Source organism: Falco peregrinus, chromosome 2 (assembly GCF_023634155.1).
Source record: "Falco peregrinus isolate bFalPer1 chromosome 2, bFalPer1.pri, whole genome shotgun sequence".
NCBI classification, from domain to species: Eukaryota; Metazoa; Chordata; class Aves; order Falconiformes; family Falconidae; genus Falco; species Falco peregrinus.
The window spans coordinates 104609498-104630075 of NC_073722.1; the positions used below are offsets into that span (position 1 = coordinate 104609498).

Consider the following 20578-nt stretch of genomic DNA (forward strand, 5'->3'; position numbering starts at 1 on the left):
AAATAAAAATCCAATCTGTTTAATATTTTTTTTTTTAAATAAATTTTTGCTTCCTCTGGCTGAGCCAGACTGGCAGCATCTCAGCTGCCTGCGTGGGAGGTGCCTCCTGCCAACTGGTCACTGCCTTCCCATCCCACCGCGTGGCTGGCAGGGCTCAGAGATCCCAGGCTGGTGATGACCAAGCTGGTGATGCTCAGGGCAGGTGTTGGGTACGGCGGGGCACAGTGCAGGGCATAGAGCTTTCCTTTAAACCTTTGCCGAGGTATGGGGCAGGGTTAATGCTTGCTGGCAAAATACAGCTCCCAGCACGTCGTGCAGCAGGAAGACGTGGTGTTACGTTTGGGTAATGTCAGAGAGATGCTCAGGACTGGGTTCTCCTTGTGTTTCACAGGTGTGAAGCCCTGCCCAGGCTTCTCCTGCCACTGGAGCTGCTGATGTGGTCCCTTCAGGGTGATACGTCCAGCTTCTCCCTTCCCCAGATGGTGTTATTGCTCATCTTCAAATATTTCCTTCCTCAGTGGTCTATCTCCAGTCGGGCTCTTGTCCCACCTTCGTGGGGGGGAGAGGCTGTGTCCCTTCCCTGGAGGAGCTGTGAGTCACCCCGGCACCTCCTGCCAGCACAGAGCAGCTTCTCCCCGGGACATGCAGGCAAAGTCAGCTGGCGGTGGGTGCATCACCAGGCTCGGTGAGCCGGTGCCCGCGAGCGCTGCTGACCTCCTCCGCGCTTAATGATGCTGAGAGGTGATGTGGGGTCAGCTACACTCAGTGTCCACGTGGTTAGCGAAGCTGCCTTTATGGGTGGCACTGAGTCACTGCGATGTGAACCCCTTTATACCTGCACTCCGCGGTGCCTTGGAGAAGTGCTCACTGTCAGCGGCACATCGCTCCCCGGTTGCTGGTTTGAGCCATTCACTCAGTTCTGCCCAAAATCTACCTTGGGAGCAACCCTGCAGGAGGAGACATTTCCCACCGAGCTGCTGGAGAATTTTGTACTTTTTGAGTGGACTTGGGGTGTTTGGCAGTGGGATGGCAAAGCCGGGTCTCCTGTCCCCTCCTTTTGGATACAACTTGTGGGCAGGTAAGGAGGGAGGCTGGTCCCTTGCAAGGTTCCAGACATTCCCAAAACAACATGTGGCGACTCATTTGTCGGTGGATTTGCAGAACTGTGGCAACGGTGGCAGTGCTGCAACTGGGTAAAGCAGGTGTGAGCCCTTGTGCCTGTGCCTGCGCTGCTGTGTTGACACAGCACAGCCTGACAAGCTGTTAAATGGAGCGCAAGTACTTCGTTTGTATTATGGTGTGAGGCCTTTGTGGGGTGGAGAGGGGGCTCAGGGTGGTGAGAAGCCGTGAGGCCAGTCCCTGCACTGCAGGGCTGCTCTTGCTGCATCAATTGCATGTGTTGCAGGGCTTAACTTCTGCCCAGGAGGGGCTCGTCAGAGGCTGCCGGTGCTGCGGGCAGCCACCGCAGGGGCTGCCCAGCTGTATCTGTTTGAGAAGCAGGCAGTGCTGCTCCCCACTTATCTGCTCGTGGCCGTGGTCTTCCCATGGGGTGCACTAAACAAAAAGAGATGCTTTCCTGGTGCAAATACTCATCCGAGCTCCAGCCCTGCTCATTTGATGTGTTAGGTTATCCCTAGCAGAAGAGTGGAGGTACCCGAGTTAAGCACCAGCAGTGGGATGTGGCAGGTCCACACTTTAACCAAGGCGTGTGGGGCTGGCCACTGCTCTGGGATGTCTTTTCTCCAGCAAACACCGTCTGTTGGGTGGCTCTTGATTCTGTCCTTCTTCTTAAAATGTTGGCACTTGTTGTTTCAACATTGTGGTCCTTTTCTTCTCTTGCCTACCAGATCCTGGCCTGGTTTGAAGAAGGAGAGGAGACCACGACGGCGTTTGTGGAGCCCATCGTCATTATTATGATCCTGATCGCCAATGCTGTGGTGGGTGTGTGGCAGGTAAGTCGCAGCCCCCCCACCCCCACCTGCCCCCCAGGTCTCCGCTCCACGTGGCTGAGATGCTTCATTGGAAGGGCTGGTTGCTTCTTGCCATTGGAAACTCATTTCTCAAAAACTCAATTTTCACATTGGCCGTGCTGCCCTGTGCCCCAGTGCAGATGTTGGCTTCCTCTTGCTTCATTCCTTCAGTCTTTGGCAGCTTTTGCAGTGTGGCATTTAGGATCTTGGACTTTTTTGCCATCCAGGCAAACGGCTGCTTGTCTCCTGGCCATGGCCAAATGTGCTTTCCAAGGGAAGCTTTTTGCCCTGTCCACCAGAAAGCTGCGGTGGCTGCTGTCCCTTGCCTCACTGTATGCCTCCTGGGAGATGAGCAAATGCTTCAGCCAGCAATGCTCTTTTTCTTCTATATATTTATGTTAAAGCCATTCATTTATCTGCAGCTTGACCTGAGGTGGGGTTGCTGAATGGGGAAAAATCCATCTGGGTGGGATATGCTGCTTCCCAAACTGAGAATGAGAAAATCAAGGCCAAAGTCCTGTGTGGTGCCCAGCACCTGGTGTGATTTAAGCCAGCAGGGACCATTTCAGAGCAGCTGGAGAAGCAGATGCACATGGATGCCAAAGCCAGGGCCAGGGTTTGGGTGCCCCTGTCTTGACACTGGGTGGGGAAGGACCCTGCTGGCAGGAGTAACCCCACCTCCGGCAGCTGTGCTCCTCCTCTACTTGCAGGAGAGAAATGCTGAGAGTGCCATCGAAGCCTTGAAGGAGTACGAGCCCGAGATGGGGAAAGTGATCCGTGCTGACCGCAGCGGGGTGCAGCGGATCCGCGCCCGGGACATTGTCCCCGGGGACATCGTGGAGGTGGCAGGTAGGGTGCCATCGCCCCAGAGCACGGGGTGGGATGGGGAGGTGGTACTGGCCAGGGGGGCTTTGGTGATGGGCACCCTGTGGTCCTGGTGATGGGAGGGCTCTGCTGCAGTGTCCCAGGGTATCTCCTTCGGAGACACAGCCACCAAGTTACCCTGTTGTTGTACACTTGAGATCTTAGTTTCTCTTTTCAAGTCCAGAGAGGTGAAATAATCTGGGCCAAAGTCTGGGCTCATCAGCCTGCTGAGACTTCGCCCCAAGCGTAGGGTGGTAGAGAACAGCAGAAAGGAAAAAAAACATTTGTATATTTCTGGCCCAGATTTCGTGTCTCGGGAGGGTTTCCCCATTTTCTGGAAGAACTTTTAATTTTCTGCCAAGATTCCCTCTCTCTGGAAGCGGCTCTTCCATGCACATCCCCGGAGCAGGCGCGGGTGAAGGGCCGGCGTTGCGTGCCACGCCGGCGGTGCCAGCACCGGGAGGTTTGAACGCCGCGGGCATCGGGGCTGGCCCTGCCTGTGTGGGCAGGCTTCCCTGGAAACTGGGGGGTGGTTTTGGGGAGGGCAAGAGGCAGAGGGGACCGGCTTCAGGGGACTTTTGCTTCCAGGGTCAGATTATCCCCCCCCCCCCCCCCCCCCCCAACCCTTCTGCCAGGGTTTTGCATCGTGTGAATGATGCCTGGGGGGTCTCCTGCCTGCCCCACCAGAGGATGCATTTCAATGATCCCGTTTTGTTTGTTTGTTAAACGAAGCCGTAAACCCCCAGAGCCAAAAAACGAATCCTCTTTTTTCCTCCTTGTGGCCCTGCTCCTGGAAAGATGCTGCAATCCCTCCCGCGCCCAGCCAGCTCACTGTTATTTATGTCTTCCAGTTGGGCTTCAGCTGGAAGATGAACATAAAAATAATGCAGGGAGGATCAAGCAGAGGAGTGCCGGCCAGATCCTCAGCTGGGCGAGCTGGCAGAGCTCCCAAGCCAGCTCCAGCAATGCACTCCAACTGCTGACCTGGCCTTTAATTACATTAATTATTAATAAATTATATTCTGCCATCTTTCCCAAAATGAACTTCTTGCTGCCTGCCCATCGGCAGCCGAATATTACTTTTTAGTGGCACAACCAGCATCGTGACTGGGAGGGAAAGAGCTGAGCTCTCCTCTGGAGGGGTTTGCAAGTTATTAGCAAATTAATTAGGAAATTGTGGGTTTAGGAGGTTATAGTAAGTGTTGAGGATGCTGTCAGGCTGCCTGGTAGGAAAGTGGACCAGGAGCCACGGCTTTGGGTGTGCAGTGGACTTCCTGGGGATGGCAGGAACAGCACAGGCTGGGACTGGCTTCTGTTTGTGTGTGCAAATGCAATAAATTTGGCAGCAGGGAGCAGAAAATCTGCTGCCCTAAGATGAGAGGGAAATGATAGCTGACGAGCTGTTTAAACCCAGCTGATTTTTGCCCCTTTGCAACAGGGCAATCAAGGTGAGTCCTTGTGCAGGCAGCTGCAGCGCCAGCTTTTTGCCTTGCGCAAGAGATGCGGGCATTGCCGAGGGAGCTCCGTTGGGTGCTGCACCACCTGACTGCTCCTGCTCGGCTCTGGCAGTGCTGGTGGCCGTGGCCGTGCAGTGTTGCCTTCTGTTTTCCTCTTACCCTTGGCTTTTGGCACGGGAGAGACTTGTAGTGCTTGGGTGATCATTCAATAGCTGGCTAACGGCAGCGGCCAGGTCCGTACGGGACGTCTGTCCTGTGCCATGCGAGTCTCCTGGGATGCTATCGCAGTGCCTACCCTTGAGCAGATGCCACCCCCATGGCACCAGGGCTTGACGCTGTCACTAGATGCTGTCACCAGATATTTTTCATCTGCAGCTTTAGGTAATGTTTGCAAACCCTCCCTGCCTTTCCCAGGGGGAAGAGGAGCTCTTTGCTCCCTTTAAAGAGCTCCAGCTCCCTTGAGCAGATGCAAAGTCTGAGTCTGTGCATGAAGTGAATGTTGGGGGGGGGGGTTGTCTGTGGGTCCCTGTGCTTAGCACCACTGAGCTCAGCCCCCCAAAAAATGGGTGTGATGGGGAGCGGGGCAGGTCTGGCTGGACGGCAGATGTTGCACGCAGCATCCCGAAGCACTGGGATCTGCAGCTGGAATGAAAGGCTGGGTGGTGGAGCGGTGCCAGCCCCCTCCCACTGTGCTTGAGGGGGGGGTGGGGGTGTTTTACGAGCCCCAGGAGGAAGCACTCATTAAAGTCTGGGATTTGAGACTATCGTTAGCGGCCAAGCCGGCAGTGTTGTGTAACGTGATGTAAGGCGCTGGGAACCAGGGCTCGCTGCCTCAATATTTCCGAAGCACTGGAGCGTGGTTGTGTCCAGCTGATAAGGGAGCAGGAGGAAGAGCTGGAGGAAGAAACCCAGCAGGAAAAGCAGCTTTAAATGTGGGTTTTTTTGAGGAAGCGCATGCGCCTTGGAGGGTGGTGGTCGGTGGCTGTCATTTCATGGGGCTGCTTTCACCCATAACCACCGTGACGTGCCAGGAGACTGGTGTCTCAGCCGTGGAAGGTCTTCTAGTGTCAACAGTGGTGTTGGGAGGCTTGGGCCACTCCAGAAGTGTGGTTTTTGCAGGGAAGAGGCAAGATGGGGGGTGCTGGGGGGGTTTTGCAGAGAAGAGCAGAGATGGGGACGTGGCAGGGTGGCAATGCATTGAGCAGGCGAGGCAGGGGGTGTGATGCTTGCTGCCCCAATGACCACATACCTGCAGCTCTAGAGCCTGGCAGCTCCGCTCCAAAAGAAGAGAAAAAGATACCTGCCCTCCTGCCCGCTCGCTGGCTGGAGAAGGGATGCAGGCGCTTGCTGCTTGTGATGGTGAGGAGGGTCCGAGCCACAGCAGAGGAGCACGTGTCACTGCAGAGCTGTAGCCAGGGTGGGGGCTTCCTAGGAGCCTGCTTGGGTCCTCTGCTCACTGTCTGTCCCACGCAGAGCTCCTGCCTTTGCTGCTTGTCCTGGCAAACCAGGCTTGAACCACAGTTTTGCTCAGGTGCAACTGGGGAAGGTGATGGGCAGGGCTGGCAGGCAGGTCACCTGTCCCACCAGCATCCCTGCACAGCACGGCTGGGGCAGCAGGGATTTTGCAGAGGGAGATGATGCTTGGTGTGGCTGGTCCATGGGAGAGGGTGGAAGGCACCTGGTGTGGTGTGAGTAACCCCCTTGGCCGCGGTGCTGCTGCCTGCTCACTGGGCTGGCTGCTCTTGTGGCACGTGGTCCCCTAAAATAAGAACTTCCTCAAGGTCCCATTACTGCACCACCCAATGTCTTGGTTGCCACTGATGGTGCCTCTTTCCGCCTTTCTTTTTTTGCCTTGTGGGTTATAGACGTGCAAAATTAAGCTTTCAAAGCAGAAAGGAGGCATCCCAGGGCAGAACACTGGTTTACTGTGGGCTGGACCCCTCCTTGCTGCAGGCTGGGTGCTGCCATGTGCCTGCACCACGTAGGGACATGGTGACCAACAAAAGTCAGTCCCTGCCCTGGAGACCAGGCAGTTGAAATAAAAACCAAGAGGAGAGAGCACAAAGCGAGGTGCAAACCGGTGGCCCCAAGCCTTGGGGCAGAGCCCGGCTGTGCTGGCATGTCTGGGGTTTGCCGTCCCTCTTCCCCAGGGTGGTGGGTGCTGCTGGTCCCACCTGACGGAGCTGCTCTGCTCTTGTCCTTGTAGTTGGTGACAAGGTGCCTGCGGACATCCGGATCATCGAAATACGGTCCACCACCCTGCGGGTTGACCAGTCCATCCTCACAGGTGAGTGCAGGCGTGGGGGGAGGGGGGAGGTGGCTGCTGAAGGCAGAGCTTTCCCTTTGCCATCTTCCTGGAGCTAAATTTTGGGACTGATACGGGGGGAAGTGCTTTGCTGGGGTGGGAGAACGGGATGGAGGACCTGGGGAGGTCCTGCATCGTCTGGAAGTCATGGCACAGGGGAGATGCTCCTGGTGCTTGGGCATCCCTCCTGCAAAACACAAACTGTGGGGTTGCACGGGGGGCTGCGAGCTCCCTGCCCACGCTCCCCCTGTGCAGCTGTAGCAGGATGACCGCTGGCACATGAGGCCTCGTGACTTCAGGGAGAGGTGACAATATTGGGGGCTTTTTTTTTTTTTTTTTAAGCACTGGAAAAGCCCGTAAAGCTGATAATTCTTGAAGTATCATGGATTCTCTTCCTCTCTGCTGTCGGGGAAGGCCAGTCAATGATCAGATGGCAAGAAGAGTTTCTGGTATTTCAGCTCTCTTGTGTGGTTTTGTAAACGTATCGAGTTAGGAGATGACAGCAGAGAAGGAAAAGCAATCAGAAAAAGTGTTAGAACATGGGGAAAGGAGCCCAGTCCTCTCAAAAGACGGCAAGGGGAGATACAGCAAAAAGGCAAATCTGCAAAGGACCAAATATAAACCTTCAGCAGAACAGCTTTGGGCACCTTGGCTGTTGTCCTGCCCTACAGTCCCCATCTGACCCGGCAAACCCGTGTTGCAAGCCGGCGGGCTCCCTGGCCCAGGGATTTGCCCCATCCCATGGGGCTGGATGGGAGCTCGCGGCCACTAGCACTCCGCGTGGGTCGTTTTTCTGCAGCCCCCATCTTCAGAGTGCCTTGGCCCAGTTCTGACATTCCCAGGATGGATGTTTTGGTGGTTTGGTGGCAAAGTGGCACTTTAGGAAGCAGTGGGGGTTGCGATGCAGGCTCAGAACGGTGTCAAGTGGAGGCTGGAGAGAAAACGCGGGTGGTTCATCTCACCCCTCTTGTTTCGGTAGGGGAGTCTGTGTCGGTGATCAAACATGCTGACCCCATCCCTGACCCCCGGGCTGTCAACCAGGACAAGAAGAACATGCTTTTCTCCGTAAGTCCTTTACACCTGCCCCCACTTCTGTGGTTTTCCAAACAGCTGCCAAGTGAAGAGGCTGATGGACATGGGAGATCTCTGAGCAGTGAAAGGGAGTGCGTGCATGAGAAAGACCTGAATCTGTAAAAAGAGCCCACAAATCCATAAAAATAAGGACCTGCTTCATCTGGATTTCGTTTGGGTTGTGGCACATGACACCCTTAAATGCCTTGCGCAATCTCAGTGGGTTTTCCACGAAGTAGGATGCATTATAGGTGGGGTAAAGGTTTGTGGCTGAGCCTGGAGCTATTGCAAATTTATGTTGCCTGCTTGTTCATTCTCCTCTCAGGCAGAAGTTAAGTCCTTGAAGGGCGAGGGAGTTTGCAGGAGGGGCCTCCTGCTGCTTTTGGGTGGCTTTATATAAAACCCCAGAATGTCTCATTTTCCCCTTAACCAAGATCTGTGTTCTCCTTTCACAACAAGCGACCCATTTCCTCGCTCAGGCTGAGAGATTTCATGCCCACGTATCCCCTCTGGCCCCTTTCTTCCCTCCCAGGGCACCAACATTGCAGCTGGGAAGGCTGTAGGGGTCGTCATTGCGACAGGGGTGTACACAGAGATCGGGAAAATCCGAAACCAGATGGTGGAGACGGAGCCCGAGAAGACCCCGCTGCAGCAGAAGCTGGATGAGTTCAGCCAGCAGCTCTCCAAGGTGATCTTCCTGGTGTGCATCACCGTCTGGGTCATCAACATCAGCCACTTCAGTGACCCTGTCCACGGTGGCTCCTGGTTTCGAGGGGCCATCTACTATTTCAAGATTTCGGTGGCGCTGGCGGTGGCTGCCATTCCTGAGGGTCTCCCAGCCGTCATCACCACCTGCCTGGCGCTGGGCACGCGCCGCATGGCCAAGAAGAATGCCATCGTACGGAGCCTGCCCTCGGTGGAGACCCTGGGCTGCACCTCCGTCATCTGCTCTGACAAGACCGGCACCCTCACCACCAACCAGATGTCCGTCTGCCGGGTGAGTGCCGGGGGTGTTTAGGGGTTTGAGGTGCCGGGGGGATGCTCTGTAAGCCCCCCAGCGCTCTGCATCGCTCCATCCCCATCCTGGGGGAGGGGACAGGCTTTGCTGTCCTCACCAGACCTGTTTCCCATGAGGAATTGAAGGTGAGCATGTAAGATGGTTTGCCTGACCAGGGCTGGCAAGGTTTATGGCTTCTTTTGGCCTGGTTGTAATTAGAAAACTCACTTTTACGAGCACACCGGTTTGGAGGTGCTGTGTTGCGGACTTACTTCAGTGCTCCCTCTCTAGAGAGCATTCCTTCCTGCTGGGATGTGGCATTGAGCCGTTGCTCCTGGAGATGCCAATGGAATCTGCCATCTCCGCTCCCTTGCCCTCTTTGCCCCTCTTTTTAACCAAACCAGTGAGAAATCCTGGACCGTGCAAAATTAAGAAGCCTGGACCTGTGAGGCCAGAACTTTGAGGGTCACTGCAATGTGTGGGTCTTGGAAAGCCCGTGTAGAAATCCAAGGGTTAAGAGAAGATGCCCGTGACCTGGTGAAAAGGTGCCTCAGTTACCCTCCTGGCAGCAGGATGCATGCAGCTGGGTGCTTCTGATGGAGGGAGCCCTGGGGGGGTTGGCAAAGAGGTTGGAGACCCCTGGTCTACCAGAGAGCTTTGCTCCTGCACGCCTGGCTGTGTGGAGAGATGATCATTAGGAAAGCCTGGACCATCCGAGTACGTCTCAGTTTCCCTATTAATCCTCGAGTCTTGGGAAAGCTTTTTTTTTTTTCATGGCCTTGGCGCATCGGTTTTGTAGGAGAACCTTGGAAAATGTGGTGCTGTGGGGAAAAATGGCCCTGGCCACTGTCCCTCCTCTCTGACACTTGGGCAGGGTGGTGGGAAGCCGGGACCGTGCTGCAAGCTGGCCGTGGGCTTTGGCCGCTGGTTTGCTCAGCACGAACTACAGATGACTGGAAACGTCTGATATTTCTGCCCTGAAAATGATTTAAAATGAGACGTGCTGGGACGGGGCAGTGACCGAGCTGCCCGTGTCTCCCATGAGGAGCAGGTTCAGAAAGACCCAGGGATGCAGGGGAGCAGGTCAGGGGTGAACAGTGTTCGGGGTCTCTTTAGCTCTGCAGAGCACAGAAGGAGCGGTGGGAGTGAGTGTGCCTTCCCCACACCATGTCCTACCGGAGCATCTGCTCCTTGGGGAGAAGTGTCACCATCTCCCGCAGCGTGTGGGTCGGGAGAGACGGGATTAGCGCTGCTGAGACAGGGGGAGGGCAAGAGGGGCAGCGGCACGCAAGAAGGTTTTAGCATCCATCATCGTTTGCAGAATGGACCCAGCAACTTTGCAAAAAAGCCAAATTCAATTGAAAATTCAATGTATCCTCCACCCCATCTCCCCACACGCCCGTTCCGATATCCATGTGATTCACTTGGCTGCATCCTGGCTCCCAGGGCGCGATCCGGAGCGCCGGGCTGGCGGCAGGGGCGCGCAGCCGTTGATGTTTAACGGGCAGGGATTCCCGTGCTGACGCAGGCGGCTCTGCCGAGCAGCGCAGGGAAGTGTCAATATTTGTGCTGGGCGGCCACTGGCGTGTCCTGGCTGTGCTCCTGCACCAAGCGGGTGAAAAAGCCACGAAAACCTATCGATAACCTGGAAAAATATATTAATTGAGTGTGATTTCATTAACTCACGTTAAATTTGGGTGAGCGCAGCTGCTCGGCTGCAGGGTACGCTGCCAAGCAGCACTTGTCCTTTGCATCTTGCTGCTGGCATCAGGTCTGTAGAGCTGTAAAGTGACTCTGGAAAAGCCTCGGGGCTGTTTTAAAAGTTTTTTTCAGGGCTGTGCTGCCGGCGCTGCGTCCCGCTGCGTGCCTGGGTCTGGTGGCTCAGCAGGACACATGTGGATCCAGGGTGGTTGGCAGGGGCAAATCTGTGCCCCGCAGGTGCCCATGGGCATGAAGTGTCCACTGGAGTGCTTTGTGGTGGGGGGCATCTGTCTGTCTGGGGTGGCCGAGGCTTTGGTGCTTTTGCTCTGACCTCAAGTGCACCGGAGGTTACAGCTCTGCAGTAAAGCCCCAAACTCACTCAGTAAATCAGATTAAACCTGTGGTTTGTGTCACTCACCTTCTGGTCAACCGGGGGTCACCGAGACCACCGTCTCATCCAGCCCACAGCAGGGAGCATCCAGGAGCAGCCCCCTCCCAACCGTTAGCTGACCCTGTAGCTGGGAGCGATGGGAGCCTGGCAGGGGGAGAGCGGGCAGAGGAGCATTGCAGCTCTGCTCTTGCACATTTAAATCACTCGCCTAAAACTTGCAGCACCCTTTTATGCATCGTAACTTAATTTTCCAGGAGCCACGAGGGTGGTGCTGGAAAATGGGGACCAGAAGCGGAGATGTGAGTGCAGCTGTGCAGCCTCAGGGATGCTGTGTGGGGGCAGAGTGGGACAGGTCTGGAGGGGGGAGATGCTGGCACCCCATGTCTGGAAGAGGGAGGAGGATGGTGATGTTTGGCTGTCTCAGAGATGGCTGGTGTTCTGGGGAACAAGGGCAGAAAGGGGTTTATTTTCAAATAAACCTTGTAGCAGAGCCTGGATTTGCAAACTCCCATCCCAGGTGCAGCCGCCCAGGAGCCGTGCAGGTGCCATTTGCTTGGTTTCAGCAGTTTTGTCTGTCCAGACCAGTCCCTAGTTAGTGGGAAACATGACTGGGGGGTTCCCAGGGTGGGTGGCTGAGCCACCGGCTGTGGCAGTCGCCGGTGGGTGCCTGTCAGCCAGGGCTGCTCCAGTGCTGGAGGAGAACGATGCTGCTCTGTGGGCTGGTTGATGGGTATATGACTGATGATTACAGGCTCTTCCTGTTCCAGACAGCAATCCTGTCTTGTCTGCCTTCTAATGAGTAGTTCTTTATAAAGATATTACAGAAATGTGGGGACGTATCCTTCACATCTCTCTTCCCTGCCAGCCTGCAGCTGATGCCGTGTGCCGCTCCAGGGACAGTGCATCTGTGAGTGCCCGGGGTTTTCTAAAAATACATGCCAGCAGCTCCGGGGCCAGGCGAGATCCGTGGGGCAGGAGGGAGCGATGGCTGGAACTCTTCTGGAGCAGGGTGCGCTCTTCAGAAGCACACAGTGACATTTTCCTTCCCATCCCTCTATTGCGTTGAACCCCCAAATTGCCGGCGGGGCTTGAAAAGGGTTCAGGGCAGGGGGTGAGCAGCGGGAAGCCCTGGGGTGGTGCTGGCTGGGTGCTGGAGATGCTGTTCACCGTAGCCAGGGGTCTGGGGGTCTGGCAGCCCCTCTGCCAGCATGTCTCTCCAGCACCCCCCCCAGCTGCTCTGTGGCACGCACTTCGCCACCTCTTTCTATTGCTGCTCTTATTATTATTGATATTATTTTTGTGATGAAAACCTTACCCAGCCTCTTTAGGGATTAAGACACAGCTATTTCCTCCGGGCTGTTTCCACTGCCTGCAAACCTGCTCCCTTTTCAGCCTGGAAGTCTGCCGAAATACCGCGCCAAAAACCTGCAAACACCTTTGCGATGCCCCAGCCACCCCCTCGCTCTGCCAGTCACGCAAGCTGGGAGCAGGCAGGAAATTTGATATAACCTCTGGTTGCTGTGGGTTACACAGGACCTTTTTTAAATAGGCATGGAAAAAATAAAGGGCCTGGAATGATTTTGATTTTTTTTCTTTTCCTTTTTTTTTTTTAATAAGAAAGTCGCTATTGTGAAAGTAGCAATTGTTTTGTAGCCATGAGCGTTTGAAAACAAACAGACCCATATCAGGCAGAACCACTGGTGGCTGGGGTGGATGCTCTCAGATTTTTTAATAAATTGAGTTTGGGCAGTGTTTCTGGGCATGGGAGTCCATTTTCTGAAAAGACCAGGAGGTTTTTGGCTTGCTGGAAGGCCGATGGCATTGGACATCTCAAAAAGAGATGAAGGATACTCAGTCTTCAGAGGTCGCTTTTGGTGTTGGCTCCAGCTGGGCTCCTTGGTTCGTGGAGTTCATCATCTCAGGGAGGTTCGGTCACCAAAGGAGATAGGATGTGGTTTGTCTCTCTTCATCGAGGTGCTTCATTGCATTAGTGTTTGCACCTCCCACCAGAGGAGCTCAGTGCCTCATGGGACATCTCATCTGCAACTCGTTGGCTTGTGATTTTCTTTGAAAAACCTTCAGGGATGCTGAGGAGTCTCCAGGATGGGGGGTGGGGTGGGGAGCATGGAGCGGGGAAGGGCCTGAGCTGCAAATAGCTATGAAGCTGTGGAGCCATGGGGAGGTTGCTTTGGGCTCAGAATTATTTACACAGGAGACGTACACTTTGAACCTCCTGCTTTGATTTGCCCAAACCTGTAAAGTAAGGAAGTGGGAAAAGCCACCGAGGTGTCCTGGTGCTAAAAACCTGCCATAAACGTGCTTCCCTGAGCTTGACCTTTTTTGCTTGGCTTGGCCCTAAGCTTGCACCTGGGGACGCCAGGCTGCGTGGGAGGGTCTCACACCCACCAGCCAATGTGGCTGCACTGGTGGGGTGTCCTTGCATTATTAACAATAATTAATAATAAAGTAAATTAAGCTCTGCTAGTTGCCGGAGGAGGCGCAGAGGGGAGAGGAGTTGGGTGGTACCCAGAGCCATTACATCTCTGGTGCTGAGCGATGCCTTCCAATTTCTCCAGCATCTGTGGCTTCTTTCTCCTGGGGAACATCTCAAATAACCAGAGGAAAATAAATATTGGGAAAAAAAAGAATGAATTGAGATGGGGTGGAGGGACGGTTGTCCCTGCCCCCAGTTTCTGGAGCTGCCGAGCAGGCTCACAGAGCTGAGGAAAGCATCGCTTCCCTGCAGCCATCCCCCCTCCTGGCTGCTCCCCGCAGGCAATCACGACCCGGGAAATGCATTCGTCAAACCAATTTTATTTAGTTAGCTATTTATTATGTTACTTTTTGGCTTCAGCATGAGTCATAAATAACGATTAAGCAGAAACGAGTGTCGCCGAGCTGTCGCCTTGGCCGGGGTCAGGCGCTGCTCTTGCTGCCGCTGGAGGCTGCCCCGAAGGGTGGGCTTTGTCAGGAGGGGGCAAAGGGGGGCTGGGAGAGCTCGCGGAGAGGGAAATTTTTATTGTATTGTAGTTTTTTGGGGGGTTGTTGCTCTCTAGCAGAAAGAGAGAAAGTAGAAGGAGTATGAAAGGCAAAAGTCACTGAAAATAGAGCGTGTGGGACTTTTAACAGCTCCCCAGGGCTTTATTACGGAGCTGCCATGCTGCCGGTGCCTGGAGCCAAGCTGTGATCCCAGTAAGGCGAGCTGGTGGCAGGGAGCAGGCTGGGAAAGGGTGGTGGGGTAGCTGGTCGGATCCTGCCCCACAGAGGCTTTCCAGGGCAGCTGGGGCAGGAGCGGAAACCTGGACCCGGTTCCTTCTCTGCTCCAAGAAAAACACAGGCACCTTCTTAGGAACTGGCTCGGCATCGCTCCTCTCCAATGGAAAAAAAGAGCTGGAGGAGGTGAACATGCTGAAGGCAGGGGAGAGCTTTGGGGACAGCCAGGAGTACTGGGTGACCAGGGAGGGGGCTGAACCCAGTGCCGCCGGGGCCAGCACTGGGCTGGTGCCGGCTGGCAGGTCTCTGGGCTGGGCACGTGGGTTGCCCCCAAAACCCGCTGCCTAACGCTCTGTCTGCATCCTTCCCCCTTGCAGATGTTCATTATGGAGAAGGTGGAGGGCACCCAGTGCAGCCTGCACGAGTTCAGCATCACCGGCTCCACCTACGCCCCCGAGGGACAGATGTGAGTGCGGGTCACCTCCGCTTCGGGGGTGACACCAGGTGGCCCTGGGCTGGCAGCACGGGCAGGGGAAGCCGGGAGGGTTGAGCTGGTGGCCACATCTGGGGGACCCCAGGCTCACCCCACGAGCTGGGGAGAAGGGTGGGGGTCTGTGGCAGTCTGCAGCCATGCTGAGCCCTGCCGACACGGAGGTACCCACTGGGCGCTGGTGTTGGCCACGATGGCTTGCACACGTTAGGTGGCTGCTCTGTGCTTGCGGTGGGAGCCAGGGCAACTGTCCACCGCCCCTCGTTGCCAGCTCCTGCCCAGCACGATATGGGGAGCATGCACCCCAGCTCTGCCTGCTGCCGTGCCACTGCTCAGCAGCGGGGCTTCCGCACGCTTGGCTCTGCCTTCGTTAGCAACCCCGAGGAAAACGAGCCCACTTTTGAACTGGAGAGGACTGCAAGTGTGGGAATAGTGATGAATGAAGCTTTTTTGCATTACATGCTCATCCTCCAATTTTCTGAAGCCTGGACGCTTTCAGCATCAGCAGGCAGCTGCGGCCCCCACCCCACCCCAGGTTCGGCAGCTTGTCCAGGAGCTGTGCGGCTGGCCACACGCCTGCAAGCAGCTGCAAAATCCCCAGGGAAGCGCTGCCCAAGCCCTGCATCCTCCGCAGGGATGGCCGGGATGGCTGCTGTGCCCGGGGCACGATCCTGCTGGTGTCAGGATGTGTTCGGGGGAGGGGTGGGATTTGCTGAGCTGCAGCTGAGGATGGGGAGTGGGAGTCAGGGGCTTTTCCCTGCTGTGTGTTACTACACACGTGGGGTTTTCTGCTGCTGTGTTTGTTTGTTCCTCCTCCTTTGAAAGGAGGTGATGCTCCCCAGTGCGAGGAGAGTCTGGGAAGAAGGAAGATGGGAAGCTCAGCCGGTGGTTGGAGCACTCTCCGCTCCCCTTCGCTTTGCTGTGTGATCCCAGGCACGTTCTTCACCGTGGTCCTTTCTGCTCATCTGTGGAGCAACTATAATTCATCCCAGCCTCAGACTTAATTTCATGAATATTTATAGAGCCAATTTGATCCTCGGCTAAGAATCTCCATTAACAAGTGAGCCAGGTCATAAGCTAATATCAATCAGTGCATTTCAATTAAATGAGGAGGACCGAGGGGCTGGACTCATGTCTGCTAACCCCTGAAGCTCAGTGTCCCCCCTCTGGGGACTGCCTGCAGGGTGGCTCTGCACTGCTCTGCAACAATTTGTGGTGCTTTTGAGTTTTGCTTCAGCCCTGTGCTTTTGTTGCACGTCGAGGGGGAGGGGAAAGCTCGCTTAGGTGTCCAGGAGAGAAACCCCTCCATCCTCCCAGGGCTGGTGGCACTGAAATGCTTATGCTGCTGTAGCCTGGCCTTGGGGCGGGGGGGATATGACATGCTTGACCTTGGGTTTGCCCCCATCCCTGTGCAGCACCCAGCGCCTTTGCTGATGCTTTTCCCAGCACGTGGGTCTCGCCCAGCTCTGCGCGGGGACGGCTGGTGACAGGCATGTGTCTCCCCATCCCCTCCCAGCAATATCCAGGGGATCACACGCGGCAAAAGCCACCCCTGGTATTTCCACCTTCTCAAACATCAAACCACAGCCCGGTGTGTCTTCAGGCTCCCTGCTCCACCCTCTGCCTGCCCCCTGCCAGTGTGCCCGGGGCTGGGCAGCATCCTCGGGGCAGGGGGCAGCGGCTCTCCCTGCCTGCTCTCAGCCCAGCGCCGCTCCTTGTCCCTCAGCAAACAGATTTTTCAGATTTTCTTGGCTGCTCCTTGTTTTCCGCTCCCGAGCTGTAACAAGGGCTCCAAAATGTTCTTTCCATTGGGAACCAGCAGTGGAATAAACTGATCCTAATAAATGCCTGACAAATTATTTTTCCAGCAAGCAGATGACCGGCTGGGTTTATACAGCTCTAACCTGCAGTTACCTCTCCTGGAACCGGAATGATTTTTGATTTCCCCTGAAAACCACCGCTGCCGTTTTTGCCACTGAGTGAGAAGTAGCATCCAGCTTGCCTGGTGTGTTCAGGGCTGCTCCCTGACATAGCAAAGAGCTGATGATGAGGAAGCAAAGGCCACAGTTCGCAGTGTGGAAACAGCCACAGAAATGCAGTTGTTGCACTTTTCTGCTGCTTTTAAACGCTCCCTTGGGTGCCATAGGGCTCGCCGGAGCACAAAGCAGCATCGCAGGGAGGAGAAGGGACATGCTGCTGGTTCTGTAGCACCTCTGGATCCCCAGCAACTGGAAACCCCCGAGGGAACGGACATTAACTTAGATTTCTTTGCCCCTCTTCTGGTCCATCATCATCTTCAGCAGCAGCCTTTTGGCAGTCTCTGCTTTCAGGTCCAATGCTTTTTTGAGCTCCTCTGCAGCCCCCTTTATTCTGGGCCACTTCCGGAGTTGATTTGCCTCCTGTGCTATTTTATTTGCAGCTTATCCCTGCCCCGTTTCGTAAAGCACAGAAAGTGGACCCAAACGTTTATTGCCCAGCCTGGGCTTTAACTGGGCTCTTTCTCTCTCTTTTCCGAAAATTTTACATGGTATATATAGGAGAAGCTATGTATTATCTGAACGTGTCAGCTGGTGTAAGCATTTGGGGGTTGTTTTCTCCCGCAGCCTGAAGGACGAGCAGCCGGTGCAGTGCGGGCAGTACGACGGGCTGGTGGAGCTGGCCACTATCTGTGCGCTCTGCAACGACTCCTCGCTGGACTACAACGAGGTGCGGGGGGCACCAGGGGTGGGGTGGGGGACCGGCGATGCTCTTCCCTGTGTTTTGGGGCAAAGCCAACGGAGGTTTTTCCCTTGGGATCCACTTCCCTGGCTTAACTCATGCCAAGGTGATGCTCTGGGAGCCCTGGGATGGTGCAGTGGGTGACAGCATCCTTGGTCAGAGCAGCAGGTAGAGGACGTGCTCTAAAGCTTAAGCTCCTTTTTTTTTTATCTCTTTTGCTCTCTAGTCTAAAAAAGTCTATGAGAAGGTGGGGGAAGCCACCGAAACGGCCCTCACGTGCCTGGTGGAGAAGATGAACGTCTTCAACACTGACATCAGCAAACTCTCCAAGGTGGAGCGAGCCAATGCCTGCAATTCGGTGAGCTGGGGGACGGGAGGGAGAGGAGGGTTTGGGGACAACTGTTACTTGAGCAATAACCACTCGCAGCTATCTAAGGGACGGATCTGCCGCAAGGATGCAATTTCCTGGCTTGCGGGGGGCTGGGCTGTTTTGGAGCAGGTAGCCAAGTGGCCCTGGGGGGCTGATGCAGAGCCCGTGGGACTGACCCAGATCTGTGTGGAGCTTTGGAGAGGGGGAGCCCTGTGGCTCAAACTAGCCCAGTCCTTGCTCAGTCAGCAGAGACCCCCTGGTGATGGCCAGAGACCCCCTGGTGATGGCCAGAGCCCCGGCTGCAGATGCGGAGGTTTGGAGTTTTGTTGCTCCGCAGCAAATCTCCGGGTGCCCGGTTTGCACTGAGCAGCCACCCTCCATAGCATGAGCCAAACCCTGTTCCCTAGGGATTACGCTTCGGAAACATCAGGGTTTGATGTGAAAACATCCCATGCTGGCTATTCCCCTGCTCCAGCTCTCCAGTGTCTCCCTGTCCTGCTGGTGAAAATAGGCTTTATTTCATCTCTGGGTTTACTTGGCTTTGGTATCATGCTGTTAGATCTTATGGTGTCTTTGCTGGCTCGAAGGAAGTGCTCTCTGTTCTGGTGTTTCTTCCCCAGATAGCTCTGAGCAGGTGACAATAAATCCCCAGACTCCTTTCTGATAAGGGAGATGGAATTTCCCAGCCATGTATCATCCTGGCAGCGGCTTCGTTCCACGTGCCCATCACTGCGCTGCCATCGGGGTCAGCTGCTGCTGCTTCTCTCCTTACTCTTGTGTTTGGGCAGGGACAAAAACCCCTTCCTGGGAGTTTTCTGGCAGTGTTTCTTTACTGCTTCTTAACTTGCTCCCGGTGGCTCTGTGCTTTGAAAATCTCCAGTGGGATTTTGGGGTTTCCACAGCGGCTGGCTGCTCCCAGGTGTCCTGACCGCATGCAGCGCCCAGTGGGGACAGCACCACTTTTGTGCCCCCAAAGCTGCCTGCCTGCGTGTGGCCGCTGCACCCTGCGCTGGGTTTGGCCTTCAGGAGCTGCTTGGTGTTCGCCTGGCACATCCACAGTCACTGCCCGCGTGGGCAAATCCCCTTTGCACATCTCTCCAGTTCCCCAGCGTCCGCTCGCAGTTTTGCTGCAGTAAGAGCATCCTTTTAACGTTGGATTTGCAAGGTTTTTACCCCGAAACGAGTTGTGGCGTTTTTCCCTTTGTGCCCTTCGCTGATTTATTTAGATTTAAGTTGCTGTGAAAGTCCTGTGCAAAAAGCTGCTCGTGTCCCTGTCACGAGCAACCCCTGCCTGGCAACAAAAAATAGTCATTGAATACACGGTTGAGCCATGCAGAGCAAGGCTGGCGTCAGCGTCCCCCCTGCCCTCTCTCGTGAATATTTTGGGTCGGCCCCAGATGCCCGGCTGATGAAATGGCTTTTTGGGGACAAGACGTGTCCTCCCCAGAGCCAGGCTCAGCAGCCATGGTGCTGATGCGGATGCGGGAGAGGGGGTTGGTTTGAAGAGGACCGGCTGCTATCTTGCTGGGCATTTGGCTCCTTCAGTAATTAACTAATAGCAATAGTCGAGGCTGGTTTGTGGGGGGGGTTGGGGGTGGTGAGGTGCAGGAGCCTGTCTACGGGTGCTGCCTGTGCCTGTGGGTCCATGCACTGGGGCAGCCCCTGCTCTGTCTTCGCCCTGCAAACCTGCAGGTACCATTAGGGTAAACGATTGTTACTGCTTAGCTGGCAGTCCTCAGGGTAATTAGCATGTCCTGAAATGAGCCTAATTAGAGTCTTGGCTGCAGGGGTGGTTAATTTGATGGGAACCAATTCAGCCTCAGGTGATGCTGGTGCTGCCACTCCCAGTGACCCCTGTGGGTGCAGGATCAGGGTGAACCCCTCAGCTCTCATGAGTGGGATGCAGTTCCCCCTCCTGCAGTGCAGCTGGAGCCCGGTGTGGGGGAGTCTCCCCTGCCTCTCTGGCAAACGGGGCTTTAGCTTAGGCTACAGCAGCATTTTGGCATCTCATGTGGGGTCAATAAAATGACGGAGCATTGCTGAGCAGCAATGATGTAGTTGGAGGGGTAAAATTTCTCCCCACAAATTGCACTGGGAATGCTCCTTCTGCTTTTTGCACTGTCCTATCCCTCCTGGCTCCTGGGGTTGTCTTTCTCCTCCCATCACTGGTGCCGTGCCGGCTCAGCAGGGTTGTTAGCCAAGGCAGAGAGCCCCAGCTGCTGTGTCCCTGTCGTGTCCCAGCTCAGACCTGTGCTGTCCCCGCAGGTGATCAAGCAGCTGATGAAGAAGGAGTGCACCCTGGAGTTCTCCCGCGACCGCAAGTCCATGTCGGTATACTGCACGCCCACCAGCCCTGGCCACAACTCTACCGGCAGTAAGATGTTCGTCAAGGTAGGGGAGAAGGTCCTCAGCACCCTGCAGGACCCTCCTTCCCCTTGCACACCCCAGCAGGATTTGGCCCTTAGCGCAGCGGGCAGTGATGCTTTGCAGTTTGTCTCCTCCCTTAGCGGTGCAGGGGTCCAGGAGCCAGCAGGTAGACTGCTGTGGTCAGGGAGGAGGTGAGTCTGCAGTAGTGATAGGGGAAAAAAAAAAGGAGGTGAAATGGTTTAGAGGGAGGAAAAGGCACTGAGTGTGCTGGTGCTGGGGCCAGGCGAGAGTTACCTCTGTGCAAAACTTGGCCACTTGCCTTTACTAAAAAGGCTGGGACCCTCCAGCAATGCCCAAAGGGCGATGCCCAGCTTTCCACTGTAACCAGAAATAAAATCGTGTTTTAAAGGGCATTTTCTTCCCAGGAGAAGAGATGTGGCAGGAGTTTCCCCCAGCTGAATCTGTGTGTATTGTTGTTCCCACCGCGTGGGTGAACTCTGTCCTGCAGGTCAGGTCAGGACCTGCCGGGCCCACCGCATCTGTGGCTCTGGCTGTCCTGGGCAAGCTTTTTAAGAAGAGTCATAGAAGGATTGCAAGTTTTACATTAAAAAGCACAGTGGATGTCCTTTGTAAGGTCAGCAGGGATGGGGTGAGATGCTGTGAT

The 20578-nt window shown here is 55.3% G+C and overlaps 1 protein-coding gene across 2 annotated transcripts in view; it reads left to right on the top strand.

Annotated features, from left to right (window-relative positions):
• Positions 1–20578, top strand: part of ATP2A3 (ATPase sarcoplasmic/endoplasmic reticulum Ca2+ transporting 3) — a 53867-nt gene that overhangs the window by 21842 nt on the left and 11447 nt on the right. For both annotated transcript variants that reach the window (XM_055796730.1, XM_055796731.1), the window contains exons 4-12: positions 1848–1952; positions 2681–2819; positions 6498–6578; positions 7576–7661; positions 8200–8664; positions 14347–14435; positions 17063–17165; positions 17404–17535; positions 19813–19938. In XM_055796730.1, the coding sequence (XP_055652705.1) occupies positions 1848–1952; positions 2681–2819; positions 6498–6578; positions 7576–7661; positions 8200–8664; positions 14347–14435; positions 17063–17165; positions 17404–17535; positions 19813–19938 (1326 nt within the window). The remainder of the gene's footprint in view (positions 1–1847; positions 1953–2680; positions 2820–6497; positions 6579–7575; positions 7662–8199; positions 8665–14346; positions 14436–17062; positions 17166–17403; positions 17536–19812; positions 19939–20578) is intronic.